Source organism: Sardina pilchardus, chromosome 3 (assembly GCF_963854185.1).
Source record: "Sardina pilchardus chromosome 3, fSarPil1.1, whole genome shotgun sequence".
NCBI lineage: Eukaryota > Metazoa > Chordata > Actinopteri > Clupeiformes > Clupeidae > Sardina > Sardina pilchardus.
In genome coordinates, this window is record NC_084996.1 from 16,643,744 (window position 1) to 16,664,191 (window position 20,448).

General features: G+C 45.5%; 2 protein-coding genes across 4 annotated transcripts in view; one reads left to right on the forward strand and one right to left on the reverse strand.

Moving 5' to 3' along the window:
- The window catches only part of arhgap17b (Rho GTPase activating protein 17b), a 30,840-nt gene extending 22,312 nt beyond the window's left edge, over positions 1-8,528 (forward strand). The window contains exons 17-21 of one of the 3 annotated variants that reach the window (XM_062532144.1): positions 812-1,099; positions 2,957-3,105; positions 3,547-4,020; positions 5,388-5,439; positions 6,711-8,528. In XM_062532144.1, the coding sequence (XP_062388128.1) occupies positions 812-1,099; positions 2,957-3,105; positions 3,547-4,020; positions 5,388-5,395 (919 nt within the window). In that variant the 3' untranslated portion in view covers positions 5,396-5,439; positions 6,711-8,528. The remainder of the gene's footprint in view (positions 1-811; positions 1,100-2,956; positions 3,106-3,546; positions 4,021-5,387; positions 5,440-6,710) is intronic. The other 2 variants (XM_062532142.1, XM_062532145.1) reach the window with 2 other exon arrangements.
- slc5a11 (solute carrier family 5 member 11) lies at positions 8,295-20,393 on the reverse strand. Its single transcript, XM_062532146.1, has 16 exons — positions 18,372-20,393; positions 16,964-17,116; positions 16,715-16,786; positions 16,496-16,600; positions 16,195-16,254; positions 15,896-16,000; positions 15,310-15,415; positions 14,890-14,970; positions 14,152-14,357; positions 13,791-13,926; positions 13,188-13,295; positions 12,795-12,945; positions 11,923-12,091; positions 11,315-11,530; positions 10,295-10,442; positions 8,295-9,831 (listed from the first exon to the last, which is right to left on the reverse strand). The coding sequence occupies exons 2-16, from the start codon at positions 17,087-17,089 to the stop codon at positions 9,599-9,601; spliced, it is 2,022 nt and encodes a 673-aa protein (XP_062388130.1). The 5' UTR covers positions 17,090-17,116; positions 18,372-20,393; the 3' UTR covers positions 8,295-9,598.
- Between the last annotated feature and the right edge of the window lie 55 nt (positions 20,394-20,448).

Consider the following 20,448-nt stretch of genomic DNA (forward strand, 5'->3'; position numbering starts at 1 on the left):
TCAGAAACTTGCATCCACTTCTTGAAGGAGTTCAAAGGTTGTGAAGTTCAGAGAAGTCATGTGACCACTCAGCTGCTGTAAAGTCATAAATTCGAGCGAGTCAGAGAGTCTTGCCATGTCCTGTCCTGTATGCAGCGTTTCTGTCAGTGTTAAACTCACCAAGTCCATACAGATATCCAACCACTGAAACACTTTTGATTATTTATTGATTGTTTTCTCATTAGTGATGTACAGTAGAGATACAGATTTTATTGAATAATCATGGCTGTGAGACCACAGTAACGTTATTATAAAATGAAACTTATACCAAAAGATACCACTAGTTGGCCTTAAATGAAGAGGAATCATGATATGGATTTGCCTGTTACAAATGTCCACATTGACCCTCCCTTGATGCCCTGTGTCCAGTTAAAGCATAGATAAATGCTCTTCTCCAACACACTTCATATGTGTGAGTCTGTGCTGCGCTTGTGTCTTTGTTGCTGTGGTGGCAGAAGTAGTTGTGTGTCTCCTCCCCTTCCTCTCCCTTCCTCTCAGCCCTGAGGTGTCTTCTCCCTCTCTGTCTTATCTTCTCCTGTGGGTGTGTTCTGTTGGTGTGGTTTGGGTGTGTATGCTGGCATGAGGTGTGTGTGAGTGAGTGTGTGTGAGTGTGTGTGTGTGTGTGTGAGTGTGTGAGTGTGTGAGTGTGTGAGTGTGTGAGTGTGTGAGTGTGTGAGTGTGTGAGTGTGTGTATGTGTGTGTGTGTGTGTGTGTGTGTGTGTGTGTGTGTGATCTCCTTCACTCACTCCCTCCCCCCACCTCTCCTCTCTAGCCCCGCTAGCAAACAGCCCGAGCCCGTGCGTCGAGTCAGCAACTCTATCCGAAAGCAGCCGTTCGCCTCGCCGCCCTTCCAGCCTCCGCTGCCCCCCTCCGCCGAGGAGGAGGCCGGGGCCGGGGCCGGCGCCGAGGTCAGCCATGCCCAGGCCGAGGCCTCCCCGCTGGGCTGGGAGGGCGGCCAGGCCGGCCCGCTGCTGCTGTCCGCCGGGGCTCTCGCGCTTCAAGCTGTGCAGCAGCAGCTTCAGCAGCATCTCCAGCAGCAGGCTGCTGAGCAGGAGAGCAGGTAAGGAGCTCCTGCCCGGCCCTGATTGGCCCTCTGGTGGTGATGATGATGGTGGCGGTGGCGTCTCTTGACGGTCGTCTGTCGTCAGGAGAAGTCAGAAAAGATTACGTGTGACACGCCAGGTCCCCGTCCCCGTGACTTTCCAGAGCCAAGCAAGCCGCTGTGGAAGTGCTGATAGTGGCTGAGTCATAAAGTTTCCTCACACTCCCCATAGCCATCAGGCTCTCAAATCATCCAAAAATACTGAACTCAGTGGCTCGCTAGCACTCTCTAGTTAACTTGTTGACAATGAAAGCAAGTTTAAAAGAGCCTGTTTGTTTAAGCTATATCAGGAATATTTATACCTTGGGGTCAGGACCCCATGTAGTCACCCGAAATGCAAGTGGGGTCGTCTGAGATACTGGGCATCTTACAATTGACTAGTACATTGCATTAAAATATATATAAAATGAAACAATATGTTAAACCCCATGGTATCCCAGTGAAGTAACTAATCGGATCCCTCATTACAATCTGGCTACGTAAAAATAAACTTAGACAGGCCACATAAGATGTTTGATTGACATAATCATACTTGATCAGCGTACTGTACCAAAACCAAAGTACCACTCTTGACTGGATGTTACAACAGAGATGTTGTGAATGATTGGGGTCGCCAACATTTTGTGACTTCAAAATAGGGTCATCTGCCAAAAAAGATTGTACAGTATACAGACACGTTTTGTACACCTTTGGCCCTCATTGTCAAGATCTTACAGCATTGGTCCATTCTTCCCACGTAAATCCCTGGATGGATTAGTGGATGAATTAGATAGTTAGATGGATGGAATCATCAGAGCCTCTTAAAATCTCACATCATTGGTTATTTTAGTAGTACTTACTGTAACTCGTGTCACGTGATATAGATTCGGTCGAGTCATTCCACTTCGGTCGACTCCCTTCACTCCTTCTGAATCCATTGCAATGAATAATCCATATTCTAATTTTAGCCATAGCGTTTCACATGTCACACTATCCACACGAAGAACAATCATGTCACCCAGATTTGCTCACATGCTTGTATATGAATGCACCCCGTGGGTTGAAGATCAGGAAATTCTGAATGGCAAGTGGCACAGCATTCACCAGAGTCTCTCACCAGTGCCGCTCCTAGACGACCTCGTCCTCTTCTTCCTCCCAGCACCCGTCCTCCTCCTCCTCCTCCTCCTCCTCCTCCTCCTCAGCTTTGGCTGCCTCACTGTAGCGCCGGTATCCACTTCCATTCACTTCCATGTGTCCTCTGTCCATCTTGCTGCCGCTTTGTCTGTGCGCTTCACTAATTCTGTGTGTGTGTGTGTGTGTGCGTGTGTGTGTGTGTGTGTGGGTGGGGTGTGTGATTCGGCCTCCCATGACGTCCTCGTGTGCGCTGCCCCGTCACTCCACCCGCGCCTGAGTCACTTCTCCATCCTGCTGCGTGGTGGGGGCATGATGTGGATGTGGGGTAGACTGCATGTCTGCTACGCTACGGCTGACGCCAGTGATCAAGCATGTCTGTCACTCGGGCCCTCTGTGTGGAAAATGCACACGCGTCTGTCTAGGATAATCTAGTGACTCTCCAAAGGCACCTCTACCTTATCATGCTTGTGTTTTTATATGGCCATCCATGAAGCGATAATGTCACACCGATGTTATCATTGTAATCTGACGCGTAAAAGCAGTGTGCGAGACTAACACTGATCCTAACATCCGTTTGCCGTGAAGGCATGTCATCTGACCAATGTTGGTTCATGTCCGTGGTGTGTGTGTGTGTGTGTGTGTGTGTGTGTGTGTGTGTAAGGTTGACCACATGCTTGTGTTGTGTCCTGCCTCGTCTTGCAGTGTGGGTAGTCGGGAGATGCCCGCCCCCAGCCCGGTGTCCACGCCACAGCCCCAGAGGAACGGGCCGCCCGGAGGGACCCAGGGCCAGCTGAGCGTCGGGGCCCCAGCTGCAGGCTCCAAAGGGCCCAGCCCTGCATCCAACCGCAGGGGTGAGTGAGCCTGGTGGTGTCCAGGTCATCTACTGCAGAACTGTATGCCTTTAAAATGGGCACACTGCACATAAATCATTAAAAGAGGCCATTTTGTGATGCGTAAGATTTCCAGTCAGCATCTTTGCTGTTGTTTTATGACACATGATTGTATGAGATGCAGAGGATATTAATATTTAGTGACTGTATGCTCCTTAAGTTCAGCTATATATATGATGTGAATTATAGTAACATTTTTGTTACATTGTAGCATGGAATTGTGAGGCACCATTAACTCTGTCACTCTTGTCGCTTTGACTGAATGTCTGTTTGTGTGTGTGTGTGTGTGTGTGTGTGTGTGTGTGTGTGTGTGTGTGTGTGTGTGTGTGTGTGTGTGTGTGTGTGTGTGTGTGTGTGTGTGTGTGTGTGTGTGTGTGTGTGTGTGTGTGTGTGTGTGTACAGGTACAAAGAAGCAGGCCCCGGCTCCACCCAAACCCTCCCAGACGGCCGGTAGTCAGCCCCCTTCGGCCTCGTCCACCCCTGCAGCCTTTCCATCCGTCACGCCCTGCCGACCCGCTCCCTCTCCCAACCCCTCCTTGTCCTCTTCCTCCTCCTCCTCCTCCGCCCCCAGCCCCGCCCCTCACCCTGTGGCCACACCCCGCCGCCAGTCCAGTTCCCAGTCCTTCCAGTCCCCCAGCCACCCGCCCCCTCAGCCCCCACCAGGCGGCGGCAGCAGCGGCAGTGCCGAGGCTGACCCTTCTCCCCCCAGAACCCCCACCCCGCCGGGCACTCCTCCCCACGAGGTCGGCGGCCACCAGACCGGCTCGCTCCCCAGGCCTAAGCCCGCTCCCAGGCCCAGACCTCGGCCCAACGTGCCACCGCCGCCAAACCCGCCCGCCAATGGAGTCTGCGGATCAGCCTCCAAGATCATAACAGGTAACGAGACGTACTGATCTGTGATCTGTACTCTTTATGAAGTATTAACATGATTGTGTATTATTACTTGCCTACTTTGTGACCTAAATCAGAACATTCAAGAACTGAAACACAAAACACACGTCACATCTCACTTCTCCTTCTAACAGTCACATACTCAAACCCTCAAAATGTGCGCATGCACACACACACACACACACACACTCTTTAACAGTTTGGAAAGATATTGTTGTGGACCCAGGAGTCAGGACATGTTTTCACTTCTGCAGTCAGTACAGTGAAACGAGAGGCTCTCATAAATGGATCCAGCTGCAGGAAGTGTGAGTGTCAGGTTTCACAACTCACCATGACACACGATCAGCCCCTCATCATTGACTGCACACTCTACTCCCTCTGCACTCACTAGTCCTTACAGACCCTCTTAGCTAGAGAGCCTTGTGTCACTATGTAGCACACTGACTGTCTGCACCAGGATTTGATTGGTATTACAGCTAAAGAGTTAAGTTCTCTTTTATTTGTGCAAAGTTGGCTGTTTTAGACTGGGTCCACTCAAAAGCAACCTATTTATAATGAAAGTTGTATTTTAACATTATATTGAGCCAAACTGATCATAGAGTATTTTTTCAGTCATTCATCTCATTTTTTCCTTTTCCATTTCTTTGTCACGTCCATGGACTCCCATAAAATGCAGAGAAATCACTAAACCACTGTTATTTTCTGAAACCGTGGAAAACACTCCCATAACCGTTATTCATTCCCATCCCATCTCATCAGAATGATTATGATGAGGCCTCATTAGTTTTTAAAACTTAGAGGACAAAGTGGGCCAGAGTAGACAGACATGCCCCTATAACCATCCTTTATTTATGTTTTTGCATTACAATTACTATAAGCATGCCTTTCATGGTCAGAGCTAATATCATGCGATGGGCTTCATGGGAAAGGATTGTTGCATTGCCTTTCCAATGACCATGGAACAGTGTCATGGTGCTAGAACCCCCTCTACACCCATTCTCCTTCTCCATCACCTCTCCTCTCATCCTCTCATCACACCACTCCCCTCCTATCAGTCTGCATGTGTGTACTGTAGCACCACCTTCCCTCCTCCATCCATCCTTCCCTCCACCTTCTCGTAGCCGTAACGCTCCACAGCCATCTCCCCAGAGCTCAGCTCCACAGCGTGCGTGGCGTCTAGCGCGGCGCGTCATCGCACACGGCCGCGGCTGATTCGCTCCGATCACGTTTCCTGTGTACTTGTGAAAGCTCCTGGGAGTTGGCCTGCTTTGACTCTGTGATGTGCCCCCCCCCCCCACACCCCCCGTGTGTTGAGTGAAATGCATGACGTTTGAACTGTTGCAATATTCCAGATGTGTGACCTACCGCACTGCCTCGAGAAGCGAGGCTCAATGGCAGGCTATGGTAAGGAGGAAACCAGGGTTTAGCGCTCTTGACTGCCTAGCGACGCTTGCATGCGTGCTTTTGCGCAAGAGCCATGGTCTGAGAGTGAGAGTGAGAGTGAGAGTGAGAGTGAGAGTGAGAGTGAGAGTGAGAGTGAGAGTGAGAGTGAGAGTGAGAGTGAGAGTGAGAGTGAGAGTGAGAGTGAGAGTGAGCAAGAAAGAGAAAGATATCAGACTTGCTTTTACTAACTCTGCCTACACATGTTATGTGCAATCTCACTGCCATGGGCTGTATGTGGGTGGCTAGTAAGTGCCTCAGAACCTGGCTCACTAACATCCCAACCCTGCTTGCAATGCACCAATGTAGAGTATGCACAATAAAGTATGCAATGCAAGATACACTGCCCATGACAAAAGATGGAGTTCATCCATTAGGACTAGATTGATGCCATGGATTTTCCATTCCATGTTAAGAGGCCATATTAAATCTATATATATCAATATGAGAAGATTGTGATCTCCTTTTGCAAGTATGTAGGGGTGCCTCATGCTATTTGATCTGACCCTGGAGAACACTTACTTTTACATCAGAGACTGGAGGAAAAGCTTTAAATTGGTCACGTCAATCCAGTCTACTTTGCCACTATCGGTATTAGTTCATTGATTGTGTACCTCTGTGAGTAGTGTATGCTACTGTTAAGCAGCATTCACACCAAGAACGATAACGATAACTATAACCATAACTATAACCATAACGATAAAAGCATCTACACTGACCAATAAGAAAAGTCTCTCCTCGTGTTCATGAATGTGATGGCTAAAATATTATGGATTCTGATTGGCTGTTAGCTTTTTATCGTTCTCAAAATCGCTAGGAAAGTGATCCCCAATGATATTGTTCTTCATGTCATTATCATTATAGTTATTATATGTGAACGTTATCATTCATATTAACGAGAATGATATTTGTTTATAGTTATCGTTATAGTTATCGTTCTTGGTGTGAACGGCCCTTTGGTCAGTGCATCTTCACTCGAGAACATAACTGATCTGTCAAAGTAAGTGTTCTCTACTTTTATGAATGTAGAGACCCAAAAAAGGGGCTTAAGGCGGACTTCACTTAAGGCATTTAGTGGCTGAATTCCTTCCACTGCCATGGTGGTAACTCACTACTAAATGACTTTGTTGAAGCTCCTCCTGTGTGTAAGTGGGAGACGCGACATGGCTAGATGAAAGGTTTGTCCATAACAGATGTGTGTCAGTGGCCTGAGAGTTCTCATTATGCTCCCACAGAAGGGAATCTAAAGACGATGGGGAGAGCTTTCATTCCTCCCATCGCAACGGACGAGACGAGTCAGAGCCCTCCCCCGGAGCCTGAGCCCCAACCAGAAAGCACCGCCCTGTGACAGACTTGCACTCTAGCCAATCACTGCTCCCCCTAAATCCCCATCAGAGAGAATCCAGCCAGTCCCCCACCACCACGTATCCTATCCCAGCTGGAGCCCAAGGCCTGTAAATGTTGCACACAGTGCTTAAGAAGCTCCCCATCATCATCTGGACCCCTTTCTGGTGGATGTGAATGTTGATATATCTGTAATTGTGTCTGAATGTGATGTCTCTGAATGTGTTACACACACACACACACACACACACACACACACACACACACACACACACACACATTGAATTTCACTCTTACCATTTGCCCTTGCCAGTTCCTTTCTTATTGGTATTATTAACACGATAATTTCTGTGAGTGGCACCACTTTGGGTTGTGGTGTATTTTGCAGCTTGATGCTTTTAACTAAGTGCTTTTTTGAACGATGTATATTGAATATACATAGGTCTGTTGAACAGGAGAGTAAGGGAAAAGCAAAGCTAACCTGCGGCCATGTGAGTCCACTGCTTTGCCCATCCTCCCATTCCACTGCTGCACTGTGAACTCTCTCTCTCTCTCTCTCACACACACACACACACACACACACACACACACACACACACACACACACACACACACACACACACACACACACACACACACACGTACGCACACACCTTCCATTCACTCATTACATTACATTCCACTCCTATTTAGTGCTTGTAATTACGCATTTTTACGTTTTTCGTGAGATGGTGAAATATTTTCAGAGGCCGCATCAAGTCAAGCAAGTTTGTTTTCATATTTAGATACAGGTCTGAGAAAATTACATTTTTAAAGAAACATTTATCTGACCAATTTAGCTTATGGTTCCTAAAAGTGGACAGGGGTAATACGAGAATAAGATATATCAAAGATTTTGAATGTAATTTTTCCATTTTAATATGAAGCCAAAAGTTTGGTATATGATTACAAATTGGTCTTTTTATATTTGTTACTTGATCTTTTTCCTGTCTTGTACTGTATGTATGTATTCAGTTCAGTTTCTGTTCACCCAAAAGAGGAATCCTTCCTCTTTTGGGTTTTGAGTTTGGTTAAACTCAGGACTAAAAATAAGACATGGCCTAAATAATTAGTCATCCTTTCAAATGTGATGTTGAGTATTAGAAAAACAAAATGTCTCTCACGCACCCAAAAGGCTGTCCTTACATTACTGGTCTTTCAGTTTCAGTGGTTTGTGTAGCTTATATAGCCTACAGCAATACATATCAGTATATGCACTTGACATGTTTAAAGGCAATCAAGCGTCAATGTCATTATTGCACACATCCCGAGTCATGATCACAGTATCGGAAATGTCTGTTGTCCAACATCCGACCTTGTCTTTACTGGCAGAATTATGTGCAAAGTGTGTGTTTGCACTTGAAAAATGTAAATACTGGCAATGGCAGAACTGGTTATGCTAGTAGTAGAAAAAACTGATCTTCACACAGCTCAGCTGGAAAATGCACATGATGTTTAATGCCAAAGAGATTCTCAGATATTCAGTCCTAGCATACCTCTCAGTGCACTGGTGTCATTCGATCGTCATTGTTGTGATCGTTTTGCTATGATTGCAATTGTAGTGACCAAAGCTGTGTTTTGTTTTTTTTTCAATCTGTTTCCATTCTATGCACATATAACCTGTACAAATGCTTGAGAAGAAATCCAATTAAAGAATGTCATTCAAGTAATCACTGCTTAACTGTTAGTTATTAAAGCTGTTATTATAGGAAGTTAAGCCATTTTATAAGTTAAACAATTTAGCAACCTGGGAGGTATTTACACTTGAAGATTTTCTGATAAAAAAAAAACTTGATCATGCTACTCCTCCCTGATAGATGTGCTGTTTGTTTACCATCATCTCACTTGGAATCCCATTTAAGCAAGTTTGGGATATGGAAAAGACTATTTGGCTTACAAGTGCAACACTTGAGTGCTATTTGATGGGTTGTTTGACTGGAGTTAAATCAGTAGGCTGCGAGCTAATCAAATTTGAACAGTGGTATAGATTACACAATCATTGACATGTAATAAATAAAACTGCCATGGGTCAGTCCTGCCATCAGCACATGGCACATTACAAAGTTCATACTTACATTTTCACAGGCTTTCAGTCAATATTTATACACACATATGTGACCCGATCTGACAAAAGAAGCTGCACAGTCTAAATTTGAGATATAGGCCGATTACTTCAAAAACGTGTGTTTGGTGTTGTATGAAAGAGGAGGCATGAATGTAAAGTTACATAAATTATTATTCAACACTGGCAAATCCTTCCTGAACCTGCCTGTAACGTCAAACGAGACTTTCTCAGTCAAACGCTGTCTCCTTACAACACAAGATATGACTAACCAGGATATCGTTTTAAGGCTCACTGTGTCCTCTGTACATTGATACCACAATGATATCTCAGTTTTGAATTTTGGGTCACTGTGGCTCATTTTGCCAGATCAGGTCACATATGTCATTTGATCATCACATTTGTTGAGCTACGCCACCTACAGGCCACTTTTCCCCTGTCTGCACCACTCATGGTACGTCTCTCATCATTGCTCAATCACATTGGGCATTTCTCACAAGGAGAATCACCACCATATATATACAGTATGTAAATTAGTTAAGCTAGTTAACCTTTTGATATCCTAACAGTTGCACACACAAAAGATACAGAAAACATCTTCGGACGCGGCACTTCTGTTGGCGTCGAGTCGACCCGTGGCGTGGTTATCAAACGGTCAAACTTTAGCAAGCTGTCCGGTCAGGCCCAGTAGGCGATGAGGAAGACGGCGACAGACAGGCACACGATGAGGTTGGCGTCCACCACCCCCCTCATGCAGGGGTCCTCCTCCAGCGAGTTGATGGCGGCGGCGTCGGGTGGCGGCGGCGCTGGCGTGCCTTTCCCCTCGGGAGGTTTGTCCAGACCGCAGAGCCAAAGGCAGGTCCTCTTCAGCCGAGAGCCGCCAGACGCACTGGCCTGAGTGGACACAGAGGCTTTGGGGGAGGGAACGGGATGAGAGAGGGAGAGAAAGAGAAAGAGAGAGAGAAAATGAGGGAGCAAAAGAGATATATAGAGAGATACAGAAATGAGGAGTATGTCACAGGAGCTCTGGCCGTGCAGCCTATCTACCCTCTGTTAAGATGTTTGACATCACATGCACTAACACTCCACACTAAGGCATATGCACGACAGCACCTTTAGCCGCTTTCACCTCTGTGTGTCAAAAACGAATTCTTTTTTTACCGGTATCGTTAAAGGTGTGAAAGCGGAAAGAGAAAATATGCCCATTGGTTTCCTGTTGACGTGGCCTAACTTGCAGCCCCAAAATTAGGTGGTCTATTCATGGGTGTATTTCACACATAACACATTTTTTAGTTTTGGCTAAACAAAATAGGGTGTCAAAGTTCAAAGTCCCCTCCCCCTCCTCCTCTTCCTCTTCCTCTTCCTCCTCAGTACCTCGTGTGTCCTCATGCGCTGCTCCGTTCCCACTGGGCCCATTCCCATATTTCTCTGAGCTGTCCTTCGTCTCCTCTGTGTCCATGTACACCGGCTCCTCAGCCTTCTTCACCTCATCGAACCTGCTGAACCACGTCAGACGGCTGATCTAAAGGAGAGTAAAGGGACTGGTGTTGAGCCTACGCCATGACCCAAAATTCACACACCCACACACACCCCCACACACACACACACACACACACACACACACACGCTGGCCACGGCAGGCTCAAGATGCAAATCCGTGTTGTCTGACTGTGAAGTGGCCTTGCTACCATTCTTCCACTACACGGACAGATATCAGGATTTGATACCTGCATATACTGTAGGACCCAACACAGACCATAATTCACACCTTATTCACAGGCCAGTATAGAGTAGGTCAGTGTGTATAATACAGATATTCAAACACTGGAGGAAAACATATCAATGTACAGAACGGGCAAGGAAAGAACACATGTGCTCTCAGATGTGTCAGTAGTGTACACCCGGGCAGACACTGTGTGGGTTTTTTTTTCTTTTCTTTTTTTTTCATCCATTCCACTCCGTTCAAACAGGAGCTGGAACGTTGATTGTGACATGTTCTCGTCACACACTGTGAGCTTGCTCAAACTACACGACAGATCGGACAGGAACTGGCCCGTTCGAAGGATCAGACGAAAGATTGTATAGTTACTTTATAAACCGTCTCTGATCAGACTGGTTTGGTGCTGAAATTGTGTCTAACAGTGTCTGCTTGGCATTGGGGATGAATGTTTCGGAGCTGTGAGGATGAATGTTTCGTAGCTGTGAGGATGAATGTTTCGGAGCTGTGAGGATGAATGTTTCGGACCTGTGAGGATGAATGTTTTGGACCTGTGAGGATGAATGTTTCGGACCTGTGAGGATGAATGTTTCGGACGTGTGAGGATGAATGTTTCGGACCTGTGAGGATGAATGTTTCGGACCTGTGAGGACGTCTTTGCCTCTCCGTCAGCTCACCTGTTCCGGTGTGGGCTCCTCAGTGGCCAGACTCACGCACACCACGATGATCAGGGTGATGACCGACAGCATCATGGAGAAGTACAGATAGTGGACGTATTTGACCACCGCCGGACGGGTGTCCTCCTCAAAGCACAGGGGCGCCGGGTAGACAAAGTCCAGAATCATCCGCACACTGCCAATGAGCAAGCCCACCAGCAGGCCCCAGAATGCACCCTGGGAGTGGGGTGGGTATCAGAGAGACAAGGTTGTTTTCATTACTCTATCTGGGATATTGTCATCTGTCTTGAGTGTCTGTCTAGCTGTCTTACAAAGAGCTGCTGACACTGGATTATCAGTTACACATGATACATTATCAGTTACTCTGATGCATTATCAGAGGTGGACACAAATACATCAAAAACTATTTTGTTACAAATGACAAATACTGGCTTATAAAATGTAACAAAATAAAATACAAAATGCTGATGATGAAAAATGTATTTAATTAAAATACAAGTAATTAGTAATTGGAAAATACAAAAATACCCCCACAATAATCATGGCATACCAACTTTTAAAATAAACTACAAGGCATGTTATTGAAGACCGGTGAGCCCCCACGGTACCTTCTCATTGGTCCTCTTCCAGAAGCAGCCGGCGATGAAGACGACGGAGACGGGGGGCTGCAGGAACGTGCTGATGGCCTGGATGTAGATGAAGAGCTGACCGCCCTGACTGGCCTGGACCAGCGGGATCCACAGCACAGACACCACCACCAGCACCAGCACAAACACTCTACAGAGAGAGAGAGAGGGAGGGAGGGAGAGAGGGAGGGAGGGAGAGAGGGGGAGAGAGAGAGAGGGAGAGGGAGAGAGAGAGAGAGAGAGGGAGAGGAAGGGAGAGAGAGGGAGGGAGAGAGAGAGAGAGAGATAGAAAATAACTCATGCTCAGGCACACAGAAACATTCATAAACACAAAGAGACAATTGCTCTGTCGCTATAGTTTGGAGTTTAAAACCGTGTTAAACTCCAACTGCCCCATTATCAAGCAATTGCCCCATTATCATTTGCACACACACTCAAAGCGCCTCAAAGTAACAGGTCTATAAATGAGTGAAATTCAATCATTAACCCTAAACCCCCTGACCCTGTAGTTTCGCATCCTTCAGCACATCCATGTCTTTCTCTCACTCTCAGATATTCATTCATAAGATTAGCAATCTGAACACAAAGAGCGTATGCTAGCCTATGAGGCTGATAACACCTCACCCCAGTCCTTGAGTGTAAACAAAAAATCCTCTTTTATTCTTTTCTGTGCATATTTTTGCCAGCAAATGTGTAAAAGTGCCCTTAGCCTGAAGGCCCACCACCCACACCTCTTATGGAGTATCTACTGAGGTGCACTATCACAGCTGCTGCAGCGTGTGAAGGAGGCCCTCTGTGTGACTGGGCGCTGCGCTGGAGAGAGCTCCAGAGTGGGGCTGAGCGACGGCCCCTACCTGCCCACGATCATCAGCTCCCACTCGGACGCCCGCTTGCGGATGTGCCGCCACAGGTCCATGGTGAAGATGGTGCTGGAGCTGTTGAAGATGGAGGTCAGGGAGGACATGAGAGCGGCGAGCATGACCGCCATCATCAGGCCTCGTAGACCTAACGGACACATGCGTGGCCACACACACACACACACACACACACACACACACACACACACACACGCAGAGAGAGGGTGAGAGAGGAAGTAAAAAGACTATTTGTGCATGTCTGGTCTGGTGCGAATATGTAGGCTATGTATGTATGTGTATACAGTATGTATATATGTGTATATGTGTGTGTGTGTGTGTGTGTGTGTGTGTGTGTGTGTGTGCATGTTTGTACGTATCAGGCACACTTACCACTGGGAAGCAGCTCCATCACAAGCTTGGGATAAGCAATATCTGAGCAGCCCACTGAGTTCCCACACACCGCCTTACACACGTCTGGATCTGCACACCCTACTTCATCTATACACACACACACACACACACACACAGACGCAGGCACACACAAAATAGGCCAGGGTTTGGACCTTCAGATTGGGAAATGGCTGCAAATGACAACAGATGACTAACGAGAGGCTAGTAGTATGAAAGGAATAACAGTTGAATAATTTATTTTTGTAAGTATATGTTGGATGGTGTGTTTGTATAGCTTCTGAAACACTGCAATGTCCCCTTGGTGATGAATAAAGCATATCTATCTATCAACAGTATCTATCTATCTATCTATCTATCTATCTATCTATCTACTGTATCTATCTATCTATCTACTGCATTTATCTTTATCTCCCTAGTAGACCTGAGAAATCCCATGCTGTCAGCTATAAAGTCCTCTTATCACTGTATAATGAACCACCTGGTGCCGAGAACAGAGCACATTGCTATCTACATCAGAGCAGAAATGTCGCCACAGGTAAGATGTGATTGCAGGGGCAGATAAGAGCAGGTGGGAATGCTCACCTGGGAAGAGTATTCTGCTGATCATGCCTGGCAGCACCATCATGAAGAAGGGCAGGACCTTCAGGTACGCCGCCAGCAGGGAGCCGCCTTTGGCGTGGAGCAGGTTCTTAGCCGCCAGGGAGCGCTGGACTATCACCTGTAGCCAAAGCACAGTTTACAGTTTGATCTGTGGCTAAACGCAATCAAATGAAAGTGCTACCATCAACTGAAATCAATGTGATTTTCCAGGCTTTCATCGTTTCATTATTTAAAACTTTTAAAACATCTGAGTCACGTGTATTGTATTGTATTGTGTTGTATACAGTATGTGTGTTATCCCTTCAAAACATACAAATCGTCCGTCCTAACGTTGTCGAGTCACCTGGTCAGTGCACCAGTACCACATGGACGGGACGGTCATGCCCACGATGACCCCCGGCCACGGGAGGTCAGAGGTGACGGGGTGGCGGAACAGGTGGAAGGCGTCCTCCCGCGGGATTCCACAGGTGGTGTTGGGCGCCCTGATGGAGGGGATGGCAGAGTGGTAGCCATCCAGGAGGGCCTGCCAACCCCCCACCTCCCCAAAACCTCCACACACACGCACACACACACGCACACACACACACACACACACACACACACACACACACACGCACACACAAACGCACACACACACACGCACACACACAGGGCCTGTGTTAAAATGTTACCATTGTGGCACTGTGCCTAGGGCATGTTTCTAAAAAATATATGATTCAGCAATCCGCTACACAAATTATTACATCCAAATGTTGCAGCAATGTTACCACCAATAGCTATGAGCGTAAGGCTTGCTCTCTAAGGGAAAACAATGATTAATGAGTCTAATACAAATTATTACTTCCAAACAAACTTGTCGCTTTCTAGTAGACACGAGTTGAATTGTAAAAAATAGCATAGTAGGGTATATTAGGATGTTCAGGTTCAAGTTCAAGCTGGGCTCTGTAAAGTGCCTTTAAACACGTATTCATATGTAATGCCACAGTGTGAATCAAACTGAACTGGATTTAAATGAATTGAATTGAAGTCTATTTACAGCTCGGCGGGTAACTCCATGTGAATGCATTTCAATGACACTCACTGAAGACCATTAGTGTCAAGGCTCCCACCAGCATGATAAGAGTCTGCACAGCGTCTGTGTAGATCACTGCTGCCAGGCCACCTGAAACATCACATCACACAACACTTTAATGAGTAGACCGCCATCTGCTGAGCTCCAACCAGAGAGGTTACTAAGCCCAAGAGTTAAACCACTTCTCTATTGGAGACAGTCAGGGTGATATTAGAGGGGGTGCACTCTTAGAAAAAAAAGGTGCTATATACTGTACAACCAAAAATGTTTCTATTGCATGCTTCATATATGGCACCCCTAAGTGATTCTTTAAACCATTTTGAAGGTTTCATCAAAGGAACCCCTAAGGGTTCTTTAAAGCCTGCATGGTTCTAAATAGCACCTGAAGAACCCTTTATTGTAAGAGTGTGCTTGGCGTAGACCACACACCTGCCACTGTGTAGAGCGCTGTGATGCTGAGGAGCACCACCACCGCCAGGTAGATGTTCCACTGGAGGGCCAGCTGGATGAACACGGCGCCCGCATACATGTCCACCTGCAGAACCCAGCGGTCAAGCACAGGAGCCGCTTATATTACACTCACATCACAAACACAGACCCCAGCGGTCAAGCACAGGAGCCTCTTACAGGGGAGCTACACCAGACGCGTAACTGAGGCGTTCCGTTCGCGACGCGTATGTTGCAGCAGTTAATAATCACTATGATAAATGGAAGTAGCTACACCAGACGTGACAGTGGCGCGTACATTCGAAAAAAAATAGACCCATCTTCTAAAATGGATTTTACGCGTTGCGAACTGAACGCTTCAGTTACGCGTCTGGTGTAGCTCCCCTGTTACACTCACATCACAAGCACAGACCCCAGTGGTCAAGCACAAGACTTGCTTACACTCACATCACAAACACAGACCACATCTACTGTACTAGAGCATATGCAACTCTTTTGAGTAATCACTCTGTGGATTTGTATTAAATATTAGTGCTGAATCTGTATATGAATCAAAAGCTTTACTCACCGATATTTTTGTGAAGATATAAATGAATAAGTACAAAACAGCAATAAATAACTGTATTCTCTTCCCCCCAAATCTCCTCTGGAGGTATTCAGGCATGGTGGTGACCTGTGGACAGAAACAGCATTAAAAATCGGTCTGAATGCCCTGAAGACACTAGAGGATGCTATGGGGACAGTGATGGCTGCCATGTGTAAGGAGGATACAGACTGTGTGTGTGTGTGTGTGTGTGTGTGTGTGTGTGTGTGTGTGTGTGTGTGTGTGTGTGTGTGTGTGTGTGTGTGTACACTTCAATCCCTTACCCCAGAAGCCAGATAGATGGGCAGGTAGAGCCAACCTAGGAGTAGCACCATCAGCAACCCCTTAGAGATGAGATACATGTACATATGCAACATTAAGATGACAAAATAGCTTGCCAGCCATAGAACATATGCATGTAGATCAGCAGTTAGTACAATACAACACAATACCATACCATACCATACAATACAATACAATACAAACCCCCAATACATCCAAAAGACCCAGCAGAACATTTGAACTGAACAACTACAGTATAATCTGCAAGCACATTGTCCTGTGACTTCATGATGATCTACTCACATTCCACTCGTAGGCCACCGCACCGATGCCAGCAGCGGCCCCTGAGCCTGCCAGACCAATGAAGTGGCCGCTGCCCACGTTACTGGCAAACAGAGAGGCGCCTACCTGCACAAGGGGCACACAGAGGGCATGGAGGATGTCTTAGTACTGTGCCATGTGAGGAACTTTCACTTCACTTCACTTATTCTAACTGGGAGCAGTTATGTTTGATATACTCACTGGCCACCAAGTCATGCTTTTGCCAGCGAGGAAATATCCATCCACAGTGCCTCGTTTAGTCTTCCACATGGACTAGAGAAGAGGAGACAAGAGTGAGGGGCACGGGAGACAACTGCATTCAACTGTCCTTATTGATGTCCGTCTGCATTTTTTAGATCCACGGTAAAATGTTGATATTCACTCTTCTAAAGAGGGCATCATCAATCTGGAGCATGAGTGGCCAAAGGTGGACAAATAAAGAGGACTTACCCACAGCCCCACAGCAAGCACCAGCACGAAGTAAAGAACGAGCACCACTATGTCCTCTGTGGCCAGTGATGTAGGACTGGTGTCCACCACAGGAGTGGTGCTGCTGGGGCTTTGGGTGGACTCCATGCTGGCCAGTCCTAATGCCGATCAAAGCTGTGGGAGTTTGTATCACGTTAGGTGCACGTGTTAGGGTCACACTGCCATACCCCCAGCTCTGACTGGACATTAGGACACACACGCTACAGATTACCCGACTTTTATATCCTCAATATCCATGAGCAATAAGGCAGCGAGATTTACACTAGAACACAAAGGAACGTCCGGAATGATGCGTCCCTTTGGCAAACAGATAGCAATGTACAGTACAAAAACATTTGCGCTTGTAGAGACAGATACAATGTGACACAATCTTCAAAGAACACAGAGAAAAGTGTGCAACACAAAGAAACTTCTGGAATGATGTGTCATTTGGCAAAAAGGTAGCAATGTGCAGAAAAGGTCTGTATGGAATTAGATAAAAGTAAATCTGGGTCAGATAAAAACTATTGGCAACTCAACTGGACCCTTAATGTTCAAGCAAGTACAATATATCTTCTTCTCAGGATAGCCTCTCTTGGTCTTTATAAATGGCCCATCTCTATATGTATACAGTATACAAAATTGTCACTGGTAGTATAACTAGTTATCTCTTTAGTCTGTTAAACTGGAGTCAAGTATAAACAAGTATAATCTGCATTCCAATACTACATTGCTGTTTACCACATCTTGGACCTCAACAGAAAAATAAAAAAAAATGTATTTCAACTATTTTGTCCCCTGGTGCTGCAAACTTCAAAAGGACAACACGCTTTACATTTTTACTTGGTAATATTTAACACTAACTTAAGGTAATGATGTCGGAACATTGCAGATTTACAATAACCTACTCCCCTTATTTGCTTACAGTATATCCGTTAAACCCTATTGTCCGTTGTGTCCTGACTTGTCATTATTGGATTGCTGTCAATATGGTATATTAGTTGTTCCAGTGCTCCCTTGAAAATGAGATCAAAATCTCATTGAGACTCACCAGATAGAATAAAGGATAAATAATCAGAATTGCATAACATGAGAGAACCTTCTAGAACCTTCTAGAGAGGCACAGGCTTATTTTTCATAATTTTCAAAAGGATTTCTTTATAATTCCCCAAGAAATACACAAATAGATAAAGTAGATACCCGTACACAAATACAGCATGCCTACTGTACATACACACAAACAGACAAAACAAACAAACGCACACATGCACACTCGCAAGCTTTTCCAGCTTTTCCAGCTTTGCCTGAATAAGTTTAGAGAAGGTAAGAGAAAATGAGGCAGGAGAAAATGGCATGGAGAGATCTAAAAAAAAAAAAGGGCCAGGCTCACCTCTGTTGAAGTCACAGTCAGCTCAGATCCCTGTGTCTCCTTCCCTTGAGACTGAGAAGAGCTCACATGGTGTGGCTGGGCCTGCAGCAAACTGACATCTCTCTGGAAACTACAGCGCTTGCACTGGACCCGGGGAACCAAGGATCAAACTCCAAAGCAGCGTATTCAACATTCCACACACGCAGGTTAAAATGTAAGTCTTTTTATTACCCACACAGGTAATGACAACAAACGGCGTCGCTGTTAAAACGCATCTACAAGTTAATGACAGACTGACGGCATTGTAAGACCACACTTTTTCAACACAGGCCAAAGAAAACGCCTAGAAGTTCCCTCAAGACAAACAGCCCTTATCAAGCTCTTACAAAGCCCAGCAACACAGTCTTATTATCACAAGCACCTAAAATGACATGGTTGCAAGGCCTATCTGGAGTTTTGTACTGTACTGTATCTTTCTTGTAATTTCATTCAGGATTATAGATCCACCCGCCCCTACTGCTTCTGCACAGTGTTCTCTATTCGGAACATTGTCACCAGCGCTGTGCTGCTACTACCCAAAAGTGTCACTGCAAACGGAGCAAAGCGCATGAAGAGCCATTTAGATTTACACAGCATGATTTGGCAATATCAAACAGCCTGAAGAAGGACACATGGTCACACACATTAACCCCATTCGAAGGACACATGGTCATTAAGCTGTAAAGTGTGGAGGATGTAATCAAATTATAACAATCATGATACATTAGTAAAATCATAAATGTTTCAAAATTCTACCACATGCCAGAATGTGCACATTAGCGGAAGCCTGGTAGGCTTTACCATACTGGTACTGTAATACTCCTGGTACATGGTCAATAATTTATAGGCACATCTATATACACTTTTACAAGAACAGAACAACTTCTATCCATGAGAACAACTTCCTTCCAACTTCTATTTCACAGTCTAGTCTTGGGCTGTAGTAAAGAAACAAAACCATATCAAGAATTGGTGAAGATGCCATTATGATATAAAAGTGTTTAAATCTAATCTGCTATTTAACTAAAAGATCAAACGGAGGGAACCAAAACCAACAGAGGAGGAAATGTCTGCTTCCTATGAATTCTTAACTGAAGAAGAAAAAGAAAATGGAGGATTCCTGTTGTACATTTTTCAAAACAAACTAAGTTCAACTTAATGTGATCAATAAGTTAAGACCATGCCCTTACAAAGCTCAACAGTGTATACATTCAATACAGCAGCTTGGAACAAGAAGCCAAAGCATTATTTGAAAGATTTCACAGACATTAGATTTTAGATATGAATACTGTATAATAACAACACTTGCTTTCAATAATTACAGGGTAATTACAACATACATTCAGCATAAAATTCAATGTTGTCGTATAATCTTAACGTCTACTGTCTATTTGCACAGGTTTGAATGAACAAGATTCTTGCTGCAGAATTTGTCTACAGGTGTAGTTCCTCAAGACACTCAATGCCATCTCAGTTTACGTACACACTTGCAAGGCAGCCTAGATTGACCCAGACAAACCTACTGGTAAATTGTTGGCTGATTAAATAAGCGGTCTTGTGATAGCCAGGCTACTTGAAGGACAAAACCTCACAGAATTATGTGCTACTGATGGCTGTTCTGAGCTCAGTTGAATTAGTTGAAATAGTCAAGAAAAATTGATAACACTGCTCCTCAGACATGTGTGGGGCTTAATTAATAGTTAATCCCCACACTGGGAAAGGAACAACAGATTCTTTACTGTGTGTCTCCTCTGACGACAAAAACCATCTTGTAGAAATGAAGACATTCATCATTATGTCACCGTAGAAATTCTCCCATTTCAGAGGACAAAAGCTGCTTCTGTCTGTTTGAGACCACTTCTGTGCCAGTGTTGTAGAATTGGCAAAAGTCATCTTATCTGCTTTATACATCTCTTCTTCATGGTTACTGTCATGGAGTCACAGACAATGCGTCACCTGATAGTTCATGTGTGTGTGTGTGTGTGTGTGTGTGTGTGTGTGTGTGTGTGTGTGTGTGCCTGTGCCTGTGCCTGTGCGTGTGTGTGTGTGTGTGTGTGTG